The sequence below is a fragment of the Seriola dumerili genome, unplaced genomic scaffold (assembly GCF_002260705.1).
Source record: "Seriola dumerili isolate Sdu_G_001 unplaced genomic scaffold, Sdu_1.0 BDQW01000295.1, whole genome shotgun sequence".
NCBI lineage: Eukaryota > Metazoa > Chordata > Actinopteri > Carangiformes > Carangidae > Seriola > Seriola dumerili.
The window spans coordinates 760,430-776,485 of NW_019174550.1; the positions used below are offsets into that span (position 1 = coordinate 760,430).

Sequence of the window (16,056 nt, forward strand, 5' to 3'; positions counted from 1 at the left end):
TAATCTCATCTCTCCTCACTGCTCCTCCGCACTCACAGTTTGAGCTCGTTGGCAATCTTTGAGGCAATGTTCTTGAAGGCGATGGACGTGCCCGAGATCCGCTTGAAGCGCACGCCGTTGAGGGAGAGCCGCGGCAGCTTGCACACCTCCATCTCCCACTGGACGAAGTCGTCGCGCGCCGGGTTGCCCGAGACGCACAGCAGCATGTAGCGCTCGCGCAGCTCGTACTCGCAGCTGTTGGAGTCGAGCACCTTGCGGATCTCGCGCATCATCTCCATGGGCTCCATGGACGACGTGGTCTTCATGGACCAGGTGAAGCGCAGCGAGCGGGGCTTGGCCGAGTCCTTCTGGCTGGCGATGGCCGGAGGGGTGCCGGTGCCACCTGCGGGAGAGGAAGGGGTGAAGGATGAGCAATAAGGAGGCAGGACGGAGGAAGGATGGAAGGAATCGAATTCAAAACCATGAGAGGGGATGAGCATTAGAAACATTTCAATATAATCAAGTCTAGGATGTTGATATTAAATGAGTGTTCACAAAATACTGCACGTGACTCTGACGACCTACCGGTGTTTCCAGATCCTGGTGAGGAGTTGTTCTCATCGTTGTTGGAAGAGGAGGAGAGAACGCCACCGGATGTCTTTTCCGACTTGTCCACTGTACTGCTCAGCATGGACCTGAATGAAGGGGCGGGAGGGTGGAGGAGAAGGAGGAAAGAGAATGAAAGAAAGGACGGATAAAGAGGAGATAAGAGAAGAGGGTAGGGGGAGAAAAAAGAGAGGGAGAGGTGGGGAGAAGGAAGGATGAGGGTGGAAGTAAACAGGCAAGAGGGAAGAAGAAATGAGCAGAGAGAAAAAGAGGAAACGTGTCAGAATTGTTTTAAAAGGTAGAGACAAAAAAAGGGGGGAGGAAAGGAGAGGAAGGATTGAGAGGAAGAGAGAGATGATGAGGTTTTGGAATTGAATGAAGACAAAAAGCAAAATAATTTTAAGTACCCCTGTGTGTGTTTGTGTGTTCACATGTCTCAGATCACAAAGATGTGTATGAATTTATATGAGTGTGTGTTTGTGAGCATTTCATGTGTACTTGCACACAAACACACATTTGGGTACTTGGGTTCTGATTTCCCCCCTCTCCCTCTCTCACACACTCACACACTCACACACACACACACACACACACACACACACACACACACACACACACACACCACCATGCAGGTCAACCTCCACACCATCACTAACTCTCTGGGATGCTACCATTCACTGCTAATCTCCCGTCCCCTGATTGGTTAAACCGCTATCACCATCACCAACCAATTATACATCCCAGCTCCGCCCCCCTCTCCCAGCCATTCACAACAAGCTCAGAGATCATCTACTGATTGGCTCCAGTCTACTGATTGGCAGGCGGTTTTGGTAGAGCCTGGGGGTTTGTGGGGGATTTTCGGTTTTTCGGGCTGTTCTGTATCTCACCTGCTCCCCTCATCCCGACCCTCTCCCTCATACGGACTCCTCGAGAAAAATCAACACAAGTTTAGTCTTTTTTTTAGGGGCAACATCTGCACTCTTAAACAGATAGTAAATCATCTGGCTGAGCACAGTCCCGCTGCTCGCCATGCCTGACTGAATGTTCCAATCCGACCACTTAAAGCCCTGACGCCAAAAATCTAATTCCACTCCAGCTGCTCGAATTTAAGCCCAGAGCCACCTGAGGACGTCACAGTCCACAATGCATTGCTACGGCAGCTGCTTAAGGTTCCAGTGCCAATCCACTCTGTGCGGCCACTTTCTTACAGCTCCACCACTCAGCAGACAACATGAGAGCTGAACGGTTTGAAAAGATGAGAACAGGATCGAGCTGAACCAGCTGTTTGTAAATCCATTACTAACATTCATGTGTGAAGTCCATCCAAAGCTCTTCGTTACTACCGGTTTTAACTAGTTTTGCTACTTTCAAATTTCCAATTTAGTTACTTGCTAAACTGGCTTGCACCATTAAAACATAAAGAGAGTCTTAGCTACATACATCTTCAGCTATGTGTAAATTGGTTGCTAGGTTGTAGAGCCATCAAATCAAACAGGAAGTCACTGTAGCATCGCAAGCTACATGTTTCAGAGGTAGAGGTATTCATGTGGTTTACACTGAGACACCTAACTGACATTATTGTTCATTTGGTCTGACATTTTTAGAACTTACAAAGAGCTGGTGCAGCCAGCTCCAGGATGGACCAGAAAAAAATGATGGATGGATCAGAACGGCCTGAATTGAAATGGAACCAGTTTAGAAAATGAGCTGGTCAAAATTAAATGGAAAGAGAGCTCAAAATGTACTGGTTCATTTTAGAGCGGAATTTAAGTACAGGCCAACAGGCTGGAACCGAATGGAATGGCTTGGAATGGAATGGAATGTATTCCAACAAAATGAAATGATGGGAACAAAATGTGAAGTGGACCAGGATGGAATGGTTTGGAACAGAATGGTCAGCATGGTGAGGGTGGGTCCTGTGAAAACCTTTATTAGTAACACTGGACCTCCACACAGGCTGTTTAACACACAGACACAGAGACACACACACACACAAAGACACAGACAGGCACGCACGCACGCACGCACGCACGCACGCACGCACGCACGCACGCACGCACGCACACACACACACGCACACACACACACACACACACACACACACACACACACACAATTTTAACATTACTTTAGCTGCAGCCTGTGTAACACTAATCAGCAGACATGTAAAACGAAGACAAACTGAAGGGAAAAAAAACAACAACAACATAGAAACACAAAGACAGACAACAGCAAAACACATGCAGACGGTGGATGGACATTGACACACACGACAAATTCAACAGTTTATGGAGTTTATGGTCTTAAATTCATTCTGCTGAGGGAAAAGGGATCATTCCTGTTTTGCCCCATTAAAAAAATAACCAAAAACATCATGTAAAATCCCTCCTGCAACAGAAACATGGTTAAAAATGAGCACATGGAAGATGACAAATGGGAGAAGTGGGAATAAGTTATAACAAGGCTTTCGTAAATAATAATAAAATATAGAGGTAAACTGGTGAACAGTGTAAAATAAATCATTTGTGGCATTTTGCATGTCCGGCTGTGACTTAGCTAAACATGAAGGGATGCAAAATGGCTCCCAGAAAGGGGCTTTGTGACATAAAGGGAAAACAAAGTACTGATAAGATGACTATTTGATCTCAGTTATACCTCACATACACAGTCCACTTCAAAGAATCTATTCTTTTACTCAGTTCCATAACAACCTATTCACCCTGCATTTATAAATAAATATTGTGTCTCTCATATTTCAAATCAAATGATGTACAAGAATCTTTAAATAACCTAAATGTATTGTTGCGTATATAGAAGAACTGAAAGGTTTCAGAACACTGTGAAATTAATGTAGTATTACAACTTCCAACCACCAGGTGGAGCAATGGTCCAGATTAAAGAAAATTGCTCTACCTGCTGGTAAGAAGAAGCCAACACACTCAAAAAGCAAGTGTGTGTGACACATGAGGGCGTGAGATGTGTGATCAGCGTTCACATATATAAATGTGATATGTATCAACATGTGTTTAGCATCTGTATATAGTGCAAATATCTACATGAGCATGGTGGAAATACTGTGTGTTTATGCAAATGTCTGGGTGCGTCAGTCCAAATGTACATTTATCTGCATGATGTGTCATCCGTGTGTGTGTGTGTGTGTGTGTTCACAGCATAAAAGGTCTTTTCCAGCCAGAGTAGGTCAAAGCCATCCAGTTCTGTTGCTGCTGCTGTTAGAGCCAGTGCCAGAGTGAGAACAGAGCGATGGAAGAAAAAAGAGTGCAGCCTCCAGAAAAGAGTGCAGCCTGAGAAACACTGCAGCTCCGTCCCTCCTGGGTCCTGTCATCCTCTCTACATCCATCCACAACTAACAACTACAACCAGGGACTTATTCTTACACAGCACACTACCTTCCCAGTGTAAGCTACACAAACTTTCACAATAAAAAAAAAAAAACTAAAAACTAAAAACAACTTCAGTGTCTATGGCTGAGGAAATTTAGTTATGGTGACCCAACTGATGAAGGTGAGGTGGGTGATGGTTTGGTAGGTGGCGTTAGCAAGAATGATGGTTAGCAACATTAAACAATCCTGGGTGATGTTACATAACTGGGCTGACATGAAAACACCTGATCATAACAGACACCTCCCATCCTTGTGCTTCGTTTATCTTTCATATGTATTAAAAACCGAATGCAGGAGTTTGGTCGATGGGATGACATTTTTTACCATTACTTCGTCAATGTTTAAGATTTGGAGAGAGAGTTCTCTATTAGGCTGAACAGAAACACATTACCTGCATCTGAAACTAAGACAAGGAAAGGGTTAAGACCAGGAAGGGAGCAGTTTGATCTATTGCACCATTACAACTTGACCTAAATCTGGGACGCTACAGTTGAGATACGAGCTCACACACACTACCTCGCAAATAAATGGGGAAAAAAAAGGGGTGGGGGATGAAGAAGAGGTGGGACGATGGAGGGACGAAGAGGAAGATGGTTGAGGTGTTATTGTGCCGCATGATGATGGAATGAGTGTGTTAAATGCGTGAGTGGGTGAGGGGGAAGTTAGTAAAAAAAATAAAATAAAGAAAAAATATAAGTGGGCCAAAACACGGCACTCAAAACCAGAAGGCTCAAAAAAGGGGCCAACCACAGAAAAAAAAGGAGGAGAAAAGATAAGGCTCAAGGCACAAAAGGAAGATTTCAACAAAAAGCCGCACAAAACACCAAAAGGGGAGGAATATATATATATATTTATATATATGTGAAATATATATGAAGAAGAGAATATACGTATATATATCAAGGGGTTATATTTAACGTTGGGGATGTTGCCTACCTTCTCGGAAACCTGAACGAGAGATTTCTACAAAAACAAAAGAGGGATAAAGAAAGAAAGAGAAAAAAACGTATAATGTATAAAACGTATATATTTATGACTTTGCTGTAAAAGACAAGCTGCCCTCTGAGTAGCAAACGTCAAACTGTCAGAAATAAAAGTGAACCAGGTTCACTTGGAATTGAAGCAGGAAGCACAGACCAACATTAACATGAACAAGACAAAAAGAAAATCAGTGCCATCAACTTTCAGTCTCAATGTGTTTAAATGTGGGGATTACTGGTGTGAATGTGTGAACATTATTAAACGCACACCGGGAGGAGCGTAGGAGCCCACCTTAGGGGGATTTAATGGGCTCTGTGGGAAAATCCCATTAGGAGACCCCGTCTGAACAGTCAACCCCCCCCCCCCCCCCCCCCCCCCNCACACCCCCCCCCCCCCCCCCCCTCCCAACATGAAATTAAGTGCTCCTCAACATACAGAGCAGTCCGGGGTGATCCTGAAAAGAAGTGTTTGGTGTGGTGAATAGTTCAAATATAAAAACTAAAAAAATAAATAAAAAAGATAGATAGTAACCCACCTCTTATACACAGACAGACACATTTCAAATGAGAAAGTGCAGGTTAAGCAACAACTTAAACTTTAACACACTTAAAACACTCTTTAACACACTGAAACTTAAATCTCCTACACACACAACACACAAACTCGCAAACACACCAATGTATTTGAAGGACGGAGAAACATCACTCTCCAGACCAAGCGAAAAAGTGCTGTGGTGAGGTTATATGATATGCTAATAAAATACACAGCTTTAGTGAATGTGTGTGTGTGTGTGTGTGTGTGTGTGTGCGCGTGTGCAGTCAAACTGTACAAATGCAACACAATCTCTCTGTGTCCACCACCTCTACTTCCTACCAGCAAGCCAAGTTGAGTGTGTGTGCGCATGCATGTGTGTCAAGGTGTCCCCACTAGCGGTATTTATAGTTGAGGGAAAAGTGATATCTCCGGTGTAACCATGGATACTGCCGCCACAGAGCTACAGTATCTCTGAGTGGGAGGCCTGGAGAGTGCCTGTGCCTGTACCTCCGCCTCTTCCACACAGACACACACAACACTAACACACACACACACATGCTGGCAAGACACTTGATCATTCTCAATTCCTGCCTTGTTTAATCTGACTAAATCACCAAAAATACAACCGCACTCTCACTTTCTCGCCCACATTTCAACAGCTGTATTCAAAATGAACCTCCACGGCTGGTTGGCGACACAGGTGCAACGACGAAAATCTCGACCTTACCTGCTCACTCTGCTTCTCATCCTGTCATTGCTCACTTGGACCTCCCTTTTTCAGTCCTCATCGTTCCTGCCACCTTTACACCCTCACTTCCTGTCACCTCCTCTCCTGCACACCTGTCAGTCTGACTGTGGTCTCTGATATTAATAAACCCCGCTGCTCCTCTTCTCGTCTCTTCTACACTCTTGTCCTTCTCTCTCATACTGACTATGTACAGACTTCATCACCCTTCACACATGATTTGGGTAAAACACTGCCAATTATTTACTAAATAAACAATATCTTAAGTATATGCCTATGAATTTATTTTCTCCAGCCTTGTTGCATAATACAATTCACCATTTTCCTTTTTAAGAATCTGCTAATCTGCTATTGACTCATCTATCTGTAAAAAGTTATATTTTAGTGCAATGTAATTTAAAGGACAAGTCAGGTGCCAAAAAAAAATCCATGAAAAGACAAAAAAAAATCTTATAAAATATCTCACTCCTCTGTGTCACAGAGCTCCATTGTTGTCCAAAAACTATTGAACATGGGCACTGTAATTTATTTTGAGTCACTCCCACACTTATCATCGTGCTGCCGTAAATACTCACTAAAGCACTAAGTATGTATTAATCTGTATGTATTAACTGTATTAATCTGGTTTTGAGTAATGTTTGCTACAAACCACAGAGCCCAGCTATTTATATTATTATTATTATTATTATTATTTGACCTTTTTTAAAAATCTAATTACAGTGGGGTCCAAAAGTCTGAGACCAAATTCCCATGAATGTGAAAGTGGTCTCAGACTTTTGGACCCCACTGTATATAATTGTGGTCTTTTTATTTATAATTCCTGTATGTATGGACATGGCTGAATGCCACAGACAGAGTAGAGAAGTCATAAAGTCTTGAGAGACTAACTAATAGATAATTTGATTTTGGTCTTTTTATAGATTTTTTTTTTTTTTTTTATGGGAAATGGGAAGAAAATGTAGAATAGCATTAGTTCATCGCTTAATCATTGAAACCCTAATTTTCCAATAAAATTACCGCCTGTAAATAATATATTTTCACTAGCATTATTCAACATATTTCCTCAATACAAATCTTGTTGTGTACTTCAAGGTCATTTTGGCATCAGCACATATCAAATTCAATTCAAACTAACGCCAATATTTATTTGTCAAAAGCCAAAATAAGCTAATATCAGTCTAGCTTTCCCTTCCACTTTTATAACCACAATGTTCTCTTTCACTTCACTGTATTTACACAGGGAGTTGTTTCACTGCTACAAAACTGACTTCACTTCCAGAGAAAATTTAAAAAAAAACCCATAAATAAACAACTTCAGTTTTCATTACAAGCTGTAAGAGTAGTTTAACTGCTGCAACCTGCACTAGAAGAGTAAGTAAGTGAAACTGGGCCAGACGTAGAACCAAAACCAAAATTACTCCTCAGTCACCACAGCTCCAAACAAAATTATAGAGAAGACACAGCTGTTCCCTTCCTCTCCCTTTCTACTCTCAGCAGACTTACAGATCGGCACCAGTTTAGTGATAGGGATGAGGATGAGATCAGCCCTTTAAAGAAATACTCTGAAAACCAGTGATGACATGGACATACAGTATAACATTCCTGAGAGGAAATGAGCACATGAAGTGACTTGTAATGTAAACCTAGTCATTTTCTGCTTCAAGCTGAAACCTCAACACTCAGAAAAAGCTTCAAACTGTATTTAAGCTACAGAGTAGCTGGATAATAAATAGAACAGTTGCTATCTCAACTGCTTTGCATTCATGAAAATACAAGCTCTCTTTTTCTGACCCATATCCTCTTCTGTTTCACTACTTCCTTTCTCTGCTCTCACAGTGTAGCCACAAAAGTATAATCTGAACTTTTCACCCTTCCCATTTTCCCATGCTCCTCCACCACTCACCTGCGTACAAACTTGGATGTGAACTTGCTGAATATCCCTGTGGCGCCATGTGTCCTCCGGGCCTGGCTGTTGCCGTGTGAAAGTGATGGGGAAGCAGGCCCGCCAGGATAGGCGGAGCCTTGCTGGTCCCGGGCACCTCGCTGCTGGCCAGCGTGGAACGTGCTGCGGATGCCCACCCCTCTAGAGAAGTTGGTACGGTCTGACACGGCAGCGCTGCTGATGTTGTGGGCAGATGGGGAGGCACCGGGCGCCCGTTGAGGTGGGGCACTATGGAGGAGAGTTGAAAGAGAGAGGGGAGGAAAATGGAGGGAGGGAGGAATGGTTAAGAAAAGGTGATAAAGAGGAAGGTGTAGAAGAGCAGACAGGTGGATGTAGAGAAGAAGGAAGAGGTGAGAAAAGATTGGAGAGATGATGGGTTGGAATGTGTGATAGAGGAAGAGGCAGAGAAGAGGAGGTGCAAATGAAGAAGAATTCAGGGTGACGAAGATGGGACAGGAGAAAAAGCAAGAAATAAAGAAAGCATGACAGAGGAAGGATGGGATGAAAAGGGAAGGAAAACAAGAGGTAGATTAACAAAGTGACATGTTGGAGGTGATGCAGGAGGAGAGAAACACAAAGAAAGGAAGACGACAGGCATAAAAAGAGGGGAGAGGAGTGAAGAGGAGGGGTGTGGGAGAAGAACACACAGTTAGACAAACACCAATAGAAGAAAATCACTTCCTCTTAAGTGCTACTTACCTGAGTTTAAGGTCATACAAGTATCTATGTCTGTTCAACGTCTGCTCGCCCTGATGTTTCTTATAATCCCTAAAGTCCACCAACTCAATATTTGGGGCCACATCAGGTCAGTGACACATGCACACACTCTCGCAGATACGCAGTTAATCCTCTTTGCCTCGGCCTAAGGGCAAAACATTACAAACCTCTCTCTCCCGCACACGCACGCACACTGACTATTCAATCAGCTAAAAGCTTGCATTTGCTTTGTGAGCATGTGTGAGTGTGCATCTTTCATGCCAGCGTGTGGCACTAGCACACCTGCACCAGATGACAAGATCACAACAAACGGAAATGGCAAAAACACAAACGCAAAGTGCACACAAAGAAAAAAGACAAGACAGGTGAATGAGCGGAATAAATGAAGAAACAAATAAACAAAGAAATTCACTGTAGAGATTTGCAAAGGGACCAAATATTTTCCCCAAGAGAAATTCTTCTTCTCTCTCTTTCCCACTCAAATCTCTCATTCTAGAGTAGTCACACTGACACTTACATTAGTAACTACCATCTGCCATCCCCTCTAATCTATAACAGCAACAGTATCTCTGCTGCTCTTAAGTCTAATTCTTACATAATTTATGTTTTTATTTCTGGTAAACCACATAAACTACCAAAAGCAGGGACCAAACATTTTATCATCTGCTACCCCTGCCTCAAGTGGGACCTTTTTACTGTCAGTCATATTGCATAATGAAGCTTTTTTTAAGTTCATATCTTATAAAATGCGGCTTATCAAACAGTTCAATAACTATATTAACATTTTTTGATGTATAAAAGAAATTTGCAAAAACACCTTACATTAAAAAGAAACTTTTATATGCAGCAGTGGCCAAATTGCTGAGATGGTAGTGATCCAAATTGCTGTTATTGGGCAGGTGCAGTTGTAAAAAAAAAAAAAAAAAGGTCCCGTGCAAACCTCTAGCACACTCAACACTCAGAAGAACAAAACACATCAAGAGGCTTTTCATTCGGTGTAGCTGTGTGATGAACAGATTAAGCATATCCTCTAATTCAGTGTGGTTGTGCTCAAGTTGTGTGCTGTGGATGACAGGTGACCTACACACAAACACACGCAAACACAGCTCATCTATAAAAACAGATGCAAGGGAAGAAAGGCTGGATCCGGCCGATCAGTGGGGACCAGTGTTGTACGTGTTGATATTTATGAAGATGATTGTTTTATTAGGAAGCACTACATAATGCTGAGATGAAGAGAGCTGTAATATTTTACAATTTGTTTCAACATATGAAAGGTTTTTCATTTTCACTTCCAGATTTAAGGAGAAGTGTAGTGATGAGTGTGAGCATTTAAAGACTGTGTTACAAAGTGGATTCAGGCTGATGTGTCTATATGGCACAGATATGTATTTTAATGTTAGGCTAGGCTAGTCTTTATTTGCCTACAGTAGACTGCACCTCTTTATACAAATGGAGCTGCCTGTGTGCAGCATGGCGTGCTTCATTGCAGCACATGAATTCTGGTTGTTAAAAGTAAGAACTGTATTTAAAAAGTTCATCAGAAGGGTATTCGGGGACAGCTGGATAAACAGGAATAAATGGGAATAAAGGACACAGACTATGTTCTGAGAAAAGGTGCCTTATCCTCACTCAGGGTACAGTCTATGTGTTGGAGGGGTACCTTCTCTCCAGCGTTCCCAACCAGGTTCTGAACAGCCCAAGCTCACTGCTGAACGACGCATGCAACAGAACAAGACTTCAACATAGAGCAGACAAAACCACATACAGCCAGAGGGCCACCTTGACATTTGCTCTGCTGGAATTTTAGCCTGACATTTGTGGGGGTTTTTTCCAAGAAGACAAGACAACTGTCACAAAGCGGGGTGGGGGTCTCTGTCTGAACAAGTGGCATATCAGTTCAGCCTCAGACAGTATTTAAGAAAAACATATTGAAAGACCTTTCACCCTGTATTGTGACACATGGCTGGCAGGGGAAGGGAGACGACTAAAACTCCAAATATCAAAGCAGCCCTTGAGACAGACATGGTCAAGCAGGGGAGCTAGCCAACAAAGCAACACACCCAGACCAAGCACACAGACAGCAAATACACAGGCACACACAAAGACACACACATAGACACACACACAGACACAAAACAAGACACACTCCATTTCATTCATTTAACCAGACCTGTCACAGTGTAGTCAAAGCTTAATAAACAGAGACGGGGTTTTCCCAGGCAACTTCATAACTGAGGTGAGTTTACAGAGCATGTAGAGGGAGCAATTAATAACCCTTGAGAACAAAAAACAGACACTGTGGGAACCTTAAAATGGACTCAACGTCCTTAACATGGGACAGAAATCCACTTCTCCCAGCCAGGGAAAACCCCACTGTCAGTACAACATGTAAGAAAACCAGATGGAGGACAATCATCCACACAGGGCATGCGACAGATTCTACATTCTGAGCATTTGCACTTTTATATTTATTTATCTTTTTTTTTTATAATAACCCTAACTAACAGAACATTATAAAGCACTGTCCCACATACAGTCTCCAGGCAGACTATCCAGGCCTGCAGGATTCAGGGAGGAAAGTTCATGAATCAACGTACTTATTAAAGAGATGATTCACCCTCTTTATTTGTTCTTTAAAAATGTAGTGTTGAAAACAGTAGGCGCTATATAAAACTGTGTTTATTAGATATTTGAAATATAGTGTGCGCAACCAGCAAAAAATATGACCTTTTTAGATGCTGAATATGGTTCTTTTCCTTCAATATCACTTTTTTGACAAGTCTTTTTACAGTTATGCAATAATATTTTGATTGTGGTTTATGATTATGACACAGAATGTTATGTTGTGATCTTTCTTTGTTGTGATGTCAAAAAACAACATTTTACAACATTAAAAAGCACCCAGTCTCAGTCTCATGAAGGCACCACCCATCAATGCATTTACCAATATCTGTGCTATTGCCTATAGATCTAAATAGATGGAAAACGTCTCTGCAAACAGTCATTTAAAACATTCATTTCAAGAATCAAATTTGCATAAAGTAATAACCTGCATATTTTTAAATTAACATGACAGTGCCAATGACCAACATCCAGACAGCAGCATACGACATTGGCTCTCACATATGCCATTTTGTAGGCTAGACAGCTGCTTAGCTGGTTAGCTGTAGTATTCTGAACAGCCTGAAAACTTACCTGCAGATGTCAGCGATAGTCGTTTTAGATTCTTAGATTAAGTGGTTATTTCCTTCAATACCACTATCATTACTGTCTCTTGTATGCTGCAGTTACCAGAGTCTGCTTATATTGTGCACTGACGGCCGAGTAGCTAAGAAGCTAAGGAGGCTTTTCTGCATATATCACCAAAGACTTTTTGTTCCTTCTTTTTCCTTTCAATAATAAAATAATATGAACAGTAAATTAATTAGGGCTGAGATTTGTGATGCGTTAAAGCTTTCAGTTGTTCCATAATGCCTACGATGACAGCATATCACACTTTTATCCTGTCATGTCAACAGAGGGTTTCCAGGAAACAGCAGCTCGTTCAACTTGTATTACTGATTTATTTCTTTGACCTAGAAGTTAGATACACAGCACATCTAATTATCAAGCCAGCCAATAACCAAGCTTATATAAAGGGTTAGCCTGCACACAGTTTATAAGCTACTGGGACCTCTGTGCATGGAAACCTAATCCTTGCTGGTCCATAAACATCTCTTCTATAAATTTGTTTGAGTTTTTTTTTTTTTTTATGTTTTCTTGCCAGGAAACAAAACTAGTAAAAAAAAAAAACCAAAAACACATCTGGTCTGTAAGAGGTACGGTATCGTGAAAAACCTGCTCTTCTTGTTCTCAAGCTCCCGCTGTTCAGCTATGGTCCGCTGGGTAAATGTGAGGTTTCAGAGGCACTGATTGGCCAAGGACAAGCTATGTCATCAGGTTTAACTTGTACAGTTTTCTACAGCTCCACCATCTACTTTACATAACATAGCTTCCTGATTCTTGTTCATTTTTTAAATTTCTCTGATAAGAGAAGATTCAAAAACTACACGTGTTTCTAAAACCGTACACATTCTAGCCATCATAACAAAAAAATTAAAACAAGTAACACATTTTCAAAGGTCAGACCTCTGAACTTCTCATTGGTTCAGCAATTTTCCATTTCAGAAACTTCTTAACCTCTTCAATGTGTTGACAAATACAAGTCTCTATTACTTTGTCACTTCATTTTATATTTTTTTGTGTACTGTAGCTAACGATTTTAGTTGACTTAAAGACAATAACAATATAGAGACAATATAAAGGCATTAAGATATTGGAGAGTATATAAAATACAGATATTGTATAAGTTAGGCAAACTTTGCTAATTTGAAGGTGTAGGTGTGTGTGTGGCTGCTGTTGGCAAGCAGAGCAGTTTATGTTGAATAAAACACCAACTCTTTAGGGAGGAAAATGTACCTCTTTGATCGCTTTCACAATTTTGGGGTAAAAATATTGGCACACAACACACAGCTGTGTGCCAGGATTTGTCACTGTGTGATTCAAAGGTAATCATCAAAGAGTTGTTTTGTTTTCCCCCCCAAAAAAGTTGGTGCTTTCCCTTTAATGTAGCAGCGGTGGAAGGTTTCAGAGCCAACAAATCACTTCTTCTTCACCTTTTTTCTCTTTGTCCATTGCGGGCAGGATGATGATCTGTGCTGAGTGAAGTGGTACATGCTGAGGGGGCTGAGGAATCTGTGTGGGTGTGTGGGTGTGTGTGTGTGTGTATATATATGTGTGTGTGTATATATATGTGTGTGTGTGTGTGTGTGTGAGAGAGAGAGTGAGAGACTTGCCTGGGCCGTGGTGCGTGCAGGTCAGAGGGGCATGGATGATTGGAGGAGGACAGGGACTTGTGGTGGCGGGGACGCGAGGAGGAGGAGGAGAGGACGGCAGCGGCCGAGGCAGTAGAGGCGCGGGAGCCCGGAGTGTTTAGGCTGGGAGGGAGGAGGGGGGAGGAGGAGGAGGAGGAGGAGTGCCCCGCCCGAAACACACACACACACACACACACACACACACACACGTATATGCAAACACACCAACAAACGTGAGCAACACAGGAAAAACACGCCAATCAAACATACACACCAGCACAACACAAACACACACAGGCAAACACAGCGGGCGGGGTTTGTGTGTGGGTGGGCGGAGAGGTGAGGTGGAGCATGGTTAGAAGCAGCACTTATCGAACACACTAAGGGTGGGGCGGGTAGGAGAGAGAGCAGAAGGAAGTAGACACAAAAAGACAGAGAAAACACGTAGAGCAAGAGGATGTGAACAAAGAAGAAAAGTTGGTCTTTTTTTGCTGTTGAAGTCGCTGCTTTGTGGTTTAACAAAAAGAAATCACAAGCCAAACTCAGTGTATGACTGTGTTGCTGTGCCTTCATCTTTTCATGTAAAATCTACCTGACACAAAAGGCAGAGCACAAAAGACCAACTTTAACAAACACTGTTCTGTTAGCTGAGACAGATTGAAAACACACTTAAGATAATTTATGAGGATAAAGACAGAACATAAAGACTGAGGACCCTCTAATATTTTACTGATGACTTAATCTGCCTCTGTTACAGGCCTCCATATTGGAAAAATACTACCAACAGTTTATAGTGTTTAGCTACTAATTAAACTTGACCTCAACCACCACTTTTCTTAAAATCTTTTTTTGTTGCCTTAAAAAAAAAAAAAAAAAAAACCTTTCTGCTTTTTAAATGGCCCCATTTTTGTATGTATTTTTGCCTGGATTTAATCTTTTGTGAAGCACACTACCTCACTGTTTTGGAATAATCGTGCTACATAATTCGTAGGTATTATTATTTTCACTTTTTTATTATGACAGTGCCTGAAAAACAATTTCATGGTTCTTGATCATTTGTAATGCTGCCATTTCATCTGTCTGACCTCTTGAGAAGGAGGCTAGAAACATGCCTAATCAAAAACAGTTGGGTTTCTGGATTAAAAAAAGAAGGATTTGTGGCTTGTAGAAGAAGATACTAGAGCTAAAATAATCACTTGATTGATACACAAAAAAATTATCTGCCACAGATCTGATAATTGTCATTTTTTTTAAGAACAAATACCAAAAATTCACAGATTCCATCTCCACAAATGAGACTGTTTCTTGGTTTTCTTCGTCTTCTATGATGGTAAACTGAGTGTTTATGGGTCCTGGATTGTTGGTTTGACAAAATGAGTGATGTGAAGAGGTTACTTTGGGTATTGGGACATTTTATAAACTAAATGTGTAATTCATTAATCAAGAAAATAATCTGCAGATTAATGAATAGTTAAAATAAATGTTAGGTGCAGCCCTTAATAACTGTTAGTTGTAATTTAATTCCACATTAAGATCAATTAACTTGCTCTCTTTTTCAGAAGAATGTGCAGGTAAGGTGCCAAGTTTCTATGTAGACAAGTAGACGTAGGGCAGGACATAAAGCTGTTTCACTGTCTTGTTATGAGATGATCACTCTGACCCACAAGCTTGTAGTTTTATAGGTTTGACCTGTCTTGCGACTTCTGTCTGTCAAGTGCTTGACTTCTCCTTTTCAAGTCTTCCTGTCCTTTTAAACTGCACACAATCTAAACTGTATCAGGAACAAGGATTACTTGTTTTACTTGAGCAAAATGGCACTGGCTATTTCCTGAACCCTCTCTTAATCAGGTTGCTACGGGCTACAAAGCTCTGCACATTACTGACAGCTCTAACTTGACTTTTTCCACACATAGAAACAAACAGTAAGAGATAGGGCAGAGTGGTACCACAGAGAGACGGACAGATAGCTGAAGAGAGCAGAGGAATGAGCAATGAGAGAGAGAGGGACATTTACAGAGGTCAACCAAACAGCTGCTAATTACAAAGAAAACAAACACATAGCAGAGAGAAAAACACACATACTCTCTGACAGGGATTAGCCCGGCTAGTGATGGAAAAATAACCACATTCATTGGATAGCCCAATGTGTGGCAACCGTTTGAGCATGTGTGACATGTATGTTTAAGCTTGTGTGTGTCAATGAGTTTGTATGTGTAGAGCCTCAGTGCGTGTGTGTGTGTGTAGATATTTCTGTGTATGTGTAAGCCTATTATGAAGCAAGTACAGGGACCATAT

The 16,056-nt window shown here is 41.6% G+C and overlaps 1 protein-coding gene across 2 annotated transcripts in view; it reads right to left on the reverse strand.

Moving 5' to 3' along the window:
* Positions 1 to 17: 17 nt before the first annotated feature.
* The window catches only part of mark2 (microtubule affinity regulating kinase 2), a 48,820-nt gene continuing 32,781 nt past the window's right edge, over positions 18 to 16,056 (reverse strand). For both annotated transcript variants that reach the window (XM_022758344.1, XM_022758343.1), the window contains exons 16-18: positions 8,150 to 8,416; positions 565 to 674; positions 18 to 382 (exon numbers count right to left, since the gene is read on the reverse strand). In XM_022758344.1, the coding sequence (XP_022614065.1) occupies positions 33 to 382; positions 565 to 674; positions 8,150 to 8,416 (727 nt within the window). In that variant the 3' untranslated portion in view covers positions 18 to 32. The remainder of the gene's footprint in view (positions 383 to 564; positions 675 to 8,149; positions 8,417 to 16,056) is intronic.